The sequence below is a fragment of the Engystomops pustulosus genome, chromosome 6, assembly GCF_040894005.1.
Source record: "Engystomops pustulosus chromosome 6, aEngPut4.maternal, whole genome shotgun sequence".
Lineage (NCBI taxonomy): Eukaryota > Metazoa > Chordata > Amphibia > Anura > Leptodactylidae > Engystomops > Engystomops pustulosus.
The window spans coordinates 59,741,387-59,753,696 of NC_092416.1; the positions used below are offsets into that span (position 1 = coordinate 59,741,387).

The 12,310-nt window shown below is 41.4% G+C and overlaps 2 protein-coding genes across 2 annotated transcripts; both read left to right on the forward strand.

Moving 5' to 3' along the window:
- The first annotated feature begins 790 nt into the window (after positions 1-790).
- Positions 791-2,961, forward strand: LOC140135152 (transcription factor HES-5-like). Its single transcript, XM_072156269.1, has 3 exons — positions 791-933; positions 1,494-1,668; positions 1,777-2,961. Exons 1-3 carry the CDS (start codon positions 877-879, stop codon positions 2,010-2,012), a joined length of 468 nt encoding a protein of 155 aa, XP_072012370.1. The 5' UTR covers positions 791-876; the 3' UTR covers positions 2,013-2,961.
- A 6,509-nt stretch (positions 2,962-9,470) lies between these two features.
- LOC140135154 (transcription factor HES-5-like) lies at positions 9,471-10,982 on the forward strand. The gene is made up of 3 exons (XM_072156271.1): positions 9,471-9,594; positions 9,926-10,100; positions 10,208-10,982. The coding sequence occupies exons 1-3, from the start codon at positions 9,538-9,540 to the stop codon at positions 10,441-10,443; spliced, it is 468 nt and encodes a 155-aa protein (XP_072012372.1). The 5' UTR covers positions 9,471-9,537; the 3' UTR covers positions 10,444-10,982.
- Positions 10,983-12,310: the final 1,328 nt, after the last annotated feature.

The window sequence follows — 12,310 nt, forward strand, 5'->3', positions numbered from 1 at the left end:
CCTACCACTTCCGATGGTGCTTCTAAGCAGCAAATGCCGTGCGCCAGCTCAGGGTGAGCTGTTGCCGGTGCTTATCTTCATTATGTTCTTAAAAGGTTTTAAAGCATTTAAACACTTTATTAATCTTTATATCCAAAGTAGCTTCACCGCACCGCGGTATGTGCTCCTCGCACCATGCGGTCAGCGGACCACGGTGCGGTGAAGCTACTTCGGATATAAAGATTAATAAAGTGTTTAAATGCTTTAAAACCGTTTAAGAACATAACGAAGATACCTTCAAGCTGATCCATAGCATTGTAGCAAAATGTGAAGACAGATTTGCTCTACCTATATGTTTAGCTCAAATAGAGAGTTGAGAATTACTCTTAAAATTGCAATGTGAATCAAATTACTGACAGCAAGCATAGTTCTTGAAATGGCAAGAGATTGAAATACAAATAATAATTTAAAATCCTCGCTATCCATTATAAAATAACCAACCAATTCCAGTGCAAAGTGCATGAAACTACACAAAACATATTTATTGATCTACTTTTAATAAATCAATAACTTTTTCAGCTAATTAATCCCATCCATGTCCTGGGCAATATGTCATCACTGCAGATAGCATCTTGTCACAGGTCTTTCCCACACTCTCAGCACACAGCTTGCCCCCAGCAGCCTCCATTATCTCCTGTATTAGAGGCTCCAGATGGACACACGTCTATTGTCCCCGCTGCTGTGTGATTGGCTGCTGAGTGTGGGAACCTCTTGTAAGTCCGCTCTCCACACATTGTTATGCAGGCAGAGGGGTATATAGAGGGGCGGCTGCTCACTAGTAGTCAGACAGCTACTGCCTCACACAGCACAAGACTAGAGACCCCCAGACACTGCACCATGGCTCCATGTGATATGAGGACCCTGGATCATCAGGCTGCTGGTGGCCTCAGAAAGGTAAGATCCCTCCTCTAGTGACAATGCAATCTCCATATGTCTAACCTGCTGATACACATCTACCAGTATTACACTGCTGGTCATCTGTATAGAGCAGTGATGGCTAACCTATGGCACTGGTGCCAGAGGTGGCACTCAGAGTCCTTTATGTGGGCACTCAGGCCATCACCAAAAAAGACTCCAGGTATCTTCCTACAGTCCCAGTACTGGTACAGAGGTATTTTAAAGTGACAGTGCTACCAGGGACTATTTTCTGCTTTATTGGTGTCCTCAGAGTGCTGGTATCAATGAAAACTGTGACAGAGAAGAGTATAAATCATAAATTACATTTCTGTGTTGGCACTTTGCAATAAATAAGCGAGTCTTTGTTGTAGTTTGGGCACTCAGTCTCTAAAAGGTTTGCCATCACTGGTATAGAGTGTCTCTAAGTCTCTATACTGAGTGCCTATATTTTCTATATTGGGTGTCTATAGTCTCTATACTGAGCGTCACAGTAAAATACATTTTGGACTATATGGATACGAGAGCATTGTAATAATGATATATTTATTTTTCTATAGCTGAGGAAGCCGGTGATAGAGAAGATGAGGAGAGATCGCATTAACAGCAGCATCGAGCAGCTGCGCATCTTACTGGAGAAGGAGTTTCAGAGACATCAGCTCCCCTCCAAACCTGAGAAAGCCGATATCCTGGAGATGACGGTCACCCTCCTGCAGCAGCACATGGCAGAGAGAAGTAAGTTTCTTGTCCCAGCTCCTCACACATCTCATTTGTTTCTTACTGAGAGGAGATTGTAGCAGGTGATGGACGCTGTCACTGACATGTATGTCTCTTCTGTTCTAGATGTCACAACCTCCAGCCAAGCCCAGAGAGAAGGCTACTCCACCTGTGTCCAGGACTCCATCACCTTCTTATCTCAACACCAGCAGGCCAAGCTCCAGACTCAGCTGCTGCAGAACCTCCCTGGGGCCCACACAATGACATATGGGGCTGTATCTCCTCCTGCATCCCCTGTCTACCAGACCCCCAGCAAACACAGCACCACAGAAAGCAGCAAAGCCATGTGGAGACCCTGGTAGTGACTGGATCCTCTTATGTGACATGTGGAGTGAGTGCTCTGAGCTGTGTACCCCCAGTATACCCGAGAGCTGGAGATGGGAAGTATTCAGTCCGTCACTAATGTCTCATCATGTGATGGGAGAGGATGTTCATTCCGAACATGGTGTAATTATTATGTAATTTACTAGTCCATCATAATATCTGCTGCAGATCTCCTGTATGGACTTGTTTCTATATTGATATATGAGTAGTTATCTTCTATGAAGAATCTGTGATAGTCCTATATGGACAAATTCTATGAATACCCAGTGATACAATGTATCAGATTATGTAATGTCTCTTTATAGAGGGAAGTATTGTATGTATATAAATCAGACCTCCAATGCAAAGCATTGCAGAATAATGTAGGTGAAACCTCCGGCCTGATATATAGTAGATATGATGTATCAATTTGTAATGTAAATCAGATTGTATGTAGTGTGTAATATTTCTATACATAGTGACAAATATATGTATATTTCAGACCTTCAGCGCAGAGCATTGCAGGGCAATGCAGGTGAAACCTGTGGTCTGATATATAGTAGATATTATGTATCAGTCAGTACTGTAAATACTACAGATTTCTATATTCTCACTGAGTATTTGATATTCAATATATTGATGTAATATGTGCACGGCCCCCTAATGTTCACTTTTATTAGTGGCAAAGGCTTGTATACAATACAGTTAATGCTTTATGTTTGTTGATGAATATAGTGAATATAGTGATATGTATTATGCATCATAAGATTGTTTGGTTTAATATCGTATGCAATATTTGCAGCAATTGTACTCTTGTTGCCTTGATGTCTATGACATTACATATAGTGACTGCGATATCTGCAGAAGTTGATACTTCACATTACTTGTATATGTTTTGCAAGTACAATAGAAAAATATTATGAGACAATAAATTAATTTTATATCAATCATGTGTTGTCAGTATGTCTCTATGATTGCTCCTAAAAGTGCTGGTAGCAAGGGCTTATCCAATTATAATAAACTTTTTATGGATGTTACTTATATGATATAGTAATAATTTATGACAATTTCATATTTCTACTATTTTAATAAATAAGTCAATAAAATGGGTTTTAGGATAAACTATGTCTAATTACCCTATTAGGGCATAAATACATTATAAATAATGGGTGGTCACTTTCACACTACCTTCTCTAGGGGGTGTAAAAGAGCTACTACAAAGCACATGGACTTGCCACAAAAACTGGGTCTTAGGCTACATTCACAACACAATATGGGGGACGTATATACGGCCAACATATATACGGCCGATATACGTCCCACTTAGACGGCAAAGGGCTCACGGCGCCCTACGGGAGCGGTACGGGCGGGCAACGGCAGTGTGAATGTAGCCTTACATGCTAGACCACAATCAGCAGCTTATTTCCCTGACATTATCCCCTAGTACAGTGGGATTTGATGAAACACACATTCAAAGACCTTACTCACACAAATGTGCTTGATCTGCAGATCCTTTTTTAGTACAGATGAATGTCCTCCCATAATGCAGTATGATTCTTATGGACCAGACAGTTAGCATAAACCCCTATAGATACACTGCCCTTAAAGAGAACCTGTCATGCAAATTAACCCCCAAAACGAAATATATTTTCATAAACTGCCATTAGAAAACATTGCACCTATGCCTTCATTATTCCTCTACATGCCAGTAAATTTAAACAATCAGGTCCTAAATCTGTATGCAAATGACCTGAGAGATGTCCAATGAATCATATTATCATATTCAGATGTCCAGCTTATTCATGGGTGGGAGGTACAGCCACACCCCCCAGTGCTTGACAGACAGCCTGTATAATGGTGTGACTGCTGGCAGCCGCGCCCCCTGTGTGTATGATTGATATCTATCTATCTGCTCTAGGATGCATAAAAAAGGAAAGTCCACAGCATGTCCAAAGTTCCCCTAAAAGGGGAGTGCAGAGGCCACAAAATTCGGGGTGGGAACCCATGTATGCATAAAATCCAAAAAATGAAGCAGCACTCCAAATCCAAGCAGGTAAAAGTGAAGAAGAGTTTATTGGCAGGATGCTCCTGGATGCAGTCATGTATATGGGAGAACATACATTAGATACTTGTGTAGCTGATGTCTGTGTCTCTCGCATATGTTAGCAGGTAAAGCACAGATACTAGCAATGCTTTACTATACATTACACACATACATGAGCAGGGGGAGGAGAGGGGAGGAGGGAAACGGGGTGACATCACTTTCTCTCTCTGGTAGGATATGAAATGTCCTTTCTGACATTGTTTTTGTAGTTGTATATGGGGGTCTGGCTGGCTATATACTAGGGGATGACTATATAATGGGGTAGGGGCTGGCTATATATTGGGGGCCAAGGGTTGGTTATATACTGGGGGCAGGGGGCTGGCTAGATATACACTGGGGAAGTAAGCTGGCTAGCCATATACTGGGGGGCATATACTTATACTTGAGTCAATAGGTTTTCCCAGTTTTTTGTGGTAAAATTAGGTATCTTGGCTCATATTCGGATCAGCTTATACTTGAGTATATACTGTACTTGGAAATGCGATCTTCAGCTAAATATCCAGTTCCTACCTATTTCTTTAACTACCTGTAACTCTGGTTCTGTAGCTCACAGACCCTCAAGGCTTGTCTCAGAGATTATTATCTTTAACCACTTACCGACATTGGACGCAGTAGAATGTCATGGGCTGCAGGGATTTGCCGCATTGTGACGTACTGCTACGTCCCGCTTCGGCACCGGCTGCTGAACAGAGCCGGTGCCAGAAGCTGTGGATGTCAGCCATATATTACAGCCGACACCCGCCTCTAACACCCGCGATCAGAGATTCCGATCCAGACTGTTTAACTGGTCAATTAGACTGGTCAATGCTGTGACCGCAGGATCTGCATACCTGGTGAGTAACAGGACTTTCAAAACCCCTATAGAAATAAAATGGTCCCTAAAATAATTGATTGTAAAATTTTCATGGAAAGATTTGCAATCTTTCTAGCATTGTAATAAAACAAAAGAACACTTATAAAATTATGCAAAATTATACGTCCCCATAAATACCTATAGCAACCCGGTGGTGATACGGTACTGTACTGTACATGGGGAAACGATGCTCTATCTTTCCCTGTGTTTGCATCCGTGCAGCACTATTTCCTATGGAGTGAGGAGGCCAGAGCAGTGCTCATCCCTCCTCCTCTTCAGTGCACCGACATTTGAATGTCCAAGCTACATCACGTACGTTAATGTAGCCTTTGGACATCAATAAAACAATGGACAGATTCATCAAGAGTGGCAAAACGTTAGAAGATGGAATTACATAGACAGTCTTAAACTACACTAAAACACAGTGGGGCACATTTACTAAGTATCAAATGAATAGTGTCCAAAAGCAAAACTGACCACACAAGTTTTCTGAATAAAATCTTCCTTTTACTTCATAATTTCTCGTAAAACATTCAAATTTTTTTATAAATTGACCATATATTCACTATGATAAAGTTCAAAGAGCTTGCATTCTCAGACCACGAGGTAACGTGAGTATGTTAACATATTTGTAAACTTATTTGTAAACTTGCATAAGCATAATCACAGTCCATCCTTTTAAACAACTCACGTATCCTGGTGCTGACCATATATTCACTATGATAAAGTTCAAAGAGCTTGCATCTTCAGACCACAAGGTAGCGTGAGTATGTTAACAAATTTGTAAACTTATTTGTAAACTTGCATAAGCTTAAGCATAATCACAGTCCATCCTTTGAATGGGGAGTGAAGGAGAGCTCCTAGTCCTAGACCACATCACAGATTAATATTAGCTCCACCGTTTACGTATTTGTTGTGCACATTTACTAAGAACAGTGCAGTTTGCCTGTGTATAGTGCAGAGGGCACCAGATTCAGGGTTTCTAATGCCTGTTCTTCATGAAATCTGGTGCTCCCTGCACAGCTTTCGACAGAGTGCACCACTTTTTTTTGGTATACCTTTGCTACAAATCCGACAGAAAACTGGCGCACGGCCCTTAGTAAATGTTCTCCAGTGTCTAATTCTGAATCAGAAACCTGTACCTCCTATTTGTTGGCTTTGTGTATACCAGAATGTTCCAAAATGGTATATTTTAATAGAGGGCACCTCTTTACTAGTAGTAGCCAGAAAAGCCACAAAAAAATGACAATCAGTACCTACTGGAGGACTGGGGTAAAAAATGTATTAATCTCTCTGCCATATCTGAATTCACATGAGATATATGGAACACGTCTTAGAAAGAGAACAGAGGAGTCATCTGATTCAGTTTAAAGAAAAGTAATAAAAATTTGGCACAAATGAGCAAATTCTACAATTTTCAAACATTTTTTAGACAGGAGTCTAATGTAACTGCAAAAATACACCCCCCTCACTGTCCAGTATATCTTCAGAGTCTGCACACACAGGGGCAGATTTACTTACCCGATCCATTCGCGATCCAGCGGCGCGTTCTCTGCGGTGGATTCGGGTCCGGACGAAATTCACTAAGGTAGTTCATCCGACGTCCACCAGGTGGCCCCTGGTCCCTGAGGCCGCCAAAATGCACTGAAGTTCACCGGCCTATTCCTAGTGAAGGTAAGCGCGAGTCCTGCGTCACTTTTTTTTTTAAAAGAAATGCAGTGGTTTTTCCGAATCCGCAGGTTTTTCGTTTGGCCACGCCCCCGACTTCCGCCACGTGCATGCCAGCGCCGATGCGCCACAATCTGATCGCGTGCGCCAAAATCCCGGGGCAATTCAGGGAAAATCGACGCAAATCCGCCTCTTAGTAAATGACCCCCACAATGTTAGTTATTTCACGAGCCTAGACACAACCCACCCGATACATACATACATACATACACATCATTTATAGTGTTATTGTCACCAGGGCCGGATTAAAGGAGGGGCTCCTGGGGCTCTAGCCCCAGCCCCTAGGTAAATATGAAGTTTATTATTGTGTGGCCATTTTCTACAGGAGACTGGCAGCTAAATTCTACAGGGAGCTGGTGGCTGTATACTACAGGGGGCTGGTGGCTGTATACTACAGGGGGCTGGTGGCTGTATACTACAGGGGGCTGCAGGCTATATACTACAGGGGGCTGGCATGCTATATACTTCCAAAAACATTGTTGGAAGGGCCCTCACCAGTTTGATTAATGACACAAATATTTCTATTATCTTCTATGGAGAGAAATTACTATGTAACTTACACTCACCGGCCACTTTATTAGGTACACCATGCTAGTAACGGGTTGGACCTCCTTTTGACTTCAGAACTGCCTCAATTCTTCGTGGCATAGATTCAACAAGGTGCTGGAAGCATTCCTCAGAGATTTTGGTCCATATTGACATGATGGCATCACACAGTTGCCGCAGATTTGTCGGCTGCACATCCATGATGCGAATCTCCCGTTCCACCACATCCCAAAGATGCTCTATTGGATTGAGATCTGGTGACTGTGGAGGCAATTTGAGTACAGTGAACTCATTGTCATGTTCAAGAAACCAGTCTGAGATGATTCCAGCTTTATGACATGGCGCATTATCCTGCTGAAAGTAGCCATCAGATGTTGGGTACATTGTGGTCATAAAGAGATGGACATGGTCAGCAACAATACTCAGGTAGGCTGTGGCGTTGCAACGATGCTCAATTGGTACCAAGGGGTCCAAAGAGTGCCAAGAAAATATTCCCCACACCATGACACCACCACCACCAGCCTGAACCGTTGATACAAGGCAGGATGGATCCATGCTTTCATGTTGTTGAGGCCAAATTCTGACCCTACCATCCGAATGTCGCAGCTGAAATCGAGACTCATGAGACCAAGCAACGTTTTTCCAATCTTCTACTGTCCAATTTCGATGAGCTTGTGCAAATTGTAGCCTCAGTTTCCTGTTCTTAGCTGGAGTGGCACCCGGTGTGGTCTTCTGCTGATGTAGCCCATCTGCCTCAAAGTTCGACGTACTGTGCATTCAGAGATGCTCTTCTGCCTACCTTGGTTGTAACGGGTGGCGATTTGAGTCACTGTAGCCTTTCTATCAGCTCGAACCAGTCTGCCCATTCTCCTCTGACCTCTGGCATCAACAAGGCATTTCCGCCCACAGAACTGCCGCTCACTGGATGTTTTTTCTTTTTCGGACCATTCTCTGTAAACCCTAGAGATGGTTGTGCGTGAAAATCCCAGTAGATCAGCAGTTTCTGAAATACTCAGACCAGCCCTTCTGGCACCAACAACCATGCCACGTTCAAAGGCACATCAACCCATACTGATGCTCGGTTTGAACTGCAGGAGATTGTCTTGACCATGTCTACATGCCTAAATGCACTGAGTTGCCGCCATGTGATTGGCTGATTAGAAATTAAGTGTTACAGAGCAGTTGGACAGGTGTACCTAATAAAGTGGCCGGTGAGTGTATATGAGAAATTAGTTATATTGTATGCATTATATTGCGATTTCCACCAGCACAGGAATTGAGTTTGGCCTTATAATTTTTATTATTAATGTACAAACAGGACATGAGATCAGAAGTGTCTTTTTAAGAGGTTATTTGAAATGATCCAATAGGAAATGTACCCTAGTGGGGAATAATGTTCCCCAAAGTCAATTCCAAACGGGTTGTCTTCTGCTAAACCTTTAGAACTCTTAGCCTAGACCAGTGATGGAGAACATTTTAGAGACCAAGTGCCCAAACTACACACAAAACCCCACTTATTTATAGCAAAGTGCCGCCACAACTATTTAATCAGGAACTTATTGCTCCTTGCTCTGCCACAGCTTTGAATCTCCAATGATAATCCAGTTGACCTACAACTCCTTGCTCCTCCTGCAGTCCAAGAAAGTGTTGCTTTATAGTGTTGAACGCACACATTCTAGGCTACCCAGGACTGCAGGAGTATGCCAGGAGTCACACAGCCTGCCGGACAATCTCTGATGGCCCGGGTACCCACTGAGTGCCACCTGGCCACTTGGTACTTGTGCCATAGGTTCGCCAACACTGGCTTGGACCCAAACTATCGTCTGAACTTTAGTGGGCCAGTCTAGCCTTTACCCAAATAGCCTTAAATACTTATAGAACAGAAAGGAAACAGTTAAATTCACTATTTATTTGGTAAATGACAGTGCTATACTATGCGACAATTGACTCAAATATAAAAGGAAAAACACAAAATATACATGATATACAACCATGCCCAGGGCAATATGTCATCACTGCAGATAACATGTTGTCACAGGTCTTTCCCACACTCCCAGCACACAGCTTGCCCCTGGCAGCCTCCATTATCTCCTGTATTAGAGGCTCCAGATGGACACACGTCTATTGTCCCCACTGCTGTGTGATTGGCTGCTGAGTGTGGGAACCTCTTGTAAGTCCGCTCTCCACACATTGTTATGCAGGCAGAGGGGTATATAGAGGGCGGCTGCTCACTAGTAGTCAGACAGCTACTGCCTCACACAGCACAAGACTAGAGACCCCCCGACACTGCACCATGGCTCCATGTGATATGAGGACCCTGGATCATCAGGCTGCTGGTGGCCTCAGAAAGGTAAGATCCCTTCTCTAGTGTATCTAGTAACAGAGCCAGCCCCCCAAATATGTAACCCGTTATTACAAATCTAGAACTTTTACTGGACATCTGTATCGACATGGTGACTGCTTTAATATTGCTACATAATTACTAGCATTTCTTTTTAATACTGATACAATATAAAATTAAAAAGTAGTAATAATTGTCATTATTATTCTCATCAGTCAATGCATATAGTGTTTACAGTGACCTCACACAGAAAAGTTTTGACTGTCCATAGTCTCTGTACCAAGTCTCTATAATCTCTATACTGAGATGTACTCATAGCCTTCCTTGTCTTGTTGTACAGCTGAGGAAGCCGGTGATAGAGAAGATGAGGAGAGATCGCATTAATAGCAGCATCGAGCAGCTGCGCATCTTACTGGAGAAGGAGTTTCAGAGACATCAGCTCCCCTCCAAACCTGAGAAAGCCGATATCCTGGAGATGACGGTCACCCTCCTGCAGCAGCACATGGCAGAGAGAAGTAAGTGTCTTGTCCATGCTCCTCACACATCTCATATGTTCTTACTGAGAGCAGATTGTAGCAGGTGATGGACGCTGTCACTGACATGTGTGTCTTTTCTGTTCTAGATGTCACAACCTCCAGCCAAGCCCAGAAAGAAGGCTACTCCACCTGTGTCCAGGACTCCATCACCTTTTTGTCTCAGCATAAGCAGACCCAACTCCAGATGCAGCTGCTACAGAACCTCCCTGGGGCCCACACAAAGACATATGAGGCTATATCTCCTCCTGTCTCTCCTGTCTATCAAACCCCCAGCAAACACAGCACCACAGAAAGCAGCAAAGCCATGTGGAGACCCTGGTAGTGACTGGATCCTCTTATGTGACATGCGGAGTGAGTGCTCTGAGCTGTGTATCCCCAGTATACCTGAGAGCTGGAGATGGGAAGTATTCAGTCCGTCACTAATGTCTCATCATGTGATGGGAGAGGATGTTCATTCTGAACATGGTGTAATTATTATGTAATTTACTAGTCCATCATAATATCTGCTGCAGATCTCCTGTATGGACTTGCTTCTATATTGATATATGAGTAGTTATCTTCTATGAAGAATCTGTGATAGTCCTATATGGACACATTCTATAAATACCCATTGATACAATGTATCAGATTATATGTAATGTCTCTATACAGAGGGAAGTATTGTATGTATATATATCAGACCTCCAATGCAAAGCATTGCAGAATGATGTAGGTAAAACCTCTGGCCTGATATATAGTAGATATGATGTATCAATTTGTAATGTTTTTCAGATTATATGTAGTGTGTAATATTTGTAATATTTCTATACATGGTGAAGAAATGTATCAAATTAAATGTAATGTGTAATGTCTCTATACAAAGGGAAGTAATGTATATATATATATATATATATATATATATATATATATATATATATATATATAATATATTGAAGATATCTGTTACATTTTATATTGTAAATCAGATTATATGTAGTGTGTATGCTCTTTATAAAAAAGCGATAGTAAAATGTCAAGTGCATTGTTTGTATTACTGGATGTTTGCCTGAGCATTATCCATTGACTATACCCTATAATATATTTTTATAAATACTATGGGTCACAACCCTATAATATATTTTTATAAATAGTATGGGACACATTTACAAAGAACAGTGCAAACTGCACTATGTGTAATTTGCTTGTGTAGTGTGCAGAGGGCGCCAGATTCAGGATTTCTGGCACCCATTCTTCCTCAATCTGGCGCCCTCTGCCCTTCTCCGGCAGACTGCACTACTTTTCTTTTTGGTACACCTTTAACAAAGGGCGTGCAAAACATTTCTGTTGGACTTTGCTGCAACACAAAAAGGTCTCAAGTGACACATGTGTGGTTCTCACACTTCTTAAATACATGTTTGAGCAGTTTGCACTAGGAATGTCCTTAGTAAATGTGCCCCTTTGTCTGTTGAGGAAAATTGACAAGATGCGACAAGTTCTTTTGCAATTATAAAGATATTACATATATAATAAATAGTTTGTGATATATGATTGTATCAATAAATGTCACAGATATAACATTGGGTATGCAATGTTTGCAGGTATTAGTACATATTCAGTTATACTCTAAATTATACTATACAAAATGTTATGAAAGGTTATTTTTTAATAAAATCTCAATTTTAAGTGATGCATTGGTGTGATTTACTTTGTTAATCTTTTTTCTTATAGGTATACTAATTTTCTAGACAGCATAACCTTTTACCTGACATAATGACCACACACTGCTATGAATATCCATTATCATGTGTATACAGTATATAACTAATATGCTAGAAACATTTCTAAAAATTGTGCAACAGGAAAAGATTAAAGTTCTATTAGTTTATCTATTACAAATAAAAAATGTAAATATTTGTCAATTAAAAATAGTTTGAAAGGTTCATTTGGTATATTTGACAGTGTCCACACTGCATTTATGGCCTCTATGTAATTTATATGCTGAGAAATATATGTGAAAAGAATGATTGTGACAGGTAGTATACAGTACATTCATCATCACATTGTTAATAACATGTAACAATAGCACTTCTTTACTGCATGCCATTTTATGGAATGACATAGTTTAGTGGTTAGTATTGTCAGAGTCTGTGTTATTAACAGTCCCAGATGTTCCCCACCAGTGTCACAGTCTGATTATGGACTGACAGACA

Bases quoted from the DNA above. Each gene is read 5' to 3' on its own strand.
- LOC140135154 (XM_072156271.1), top strand. From the start codon at position 9,538: ATGGCTCCATGTGATATGAGGACCCTGGATCATCAGGCTGCTGGTGGC. The intron at 9,595-9,925 runs GTAAGATCCCTT...CTTGTTGTACAG, and splicing joins CTGCTGGTGGCCTCAGAAAG to CTGAGGAAGCCGGTGATAGA. The intron at 10,101-10,207 runs GTAAGTGTCTTG...TTTCTGTTCTAG, and splicing joins GCAGCACATGGCAGAGAGAA to ATGTCACAACCTCCAGCCAA.
- LOC140135152 (XM_072156269.1), top strand. From the start codon at position 877: ATGGCTCCATGTGATATGAGGACCCTGGATCATCAGGCTGCTGGTGGC. The intron at 934-1,493 runs GTAAGATCCCTC...ATTTTTCTATAG, and splicing joins CTGCTGGTGGCCTCAGAAAG to CTGAGGAAGCCGGTGATAGA. The intron at 1,669-1,776 runs GTAAGTTTCTTG...CTTCTGTTCTAG, and splicing joins GCAGCACATGGCAGAGAGAA to ATGTCACAACCTCCAGCCAA.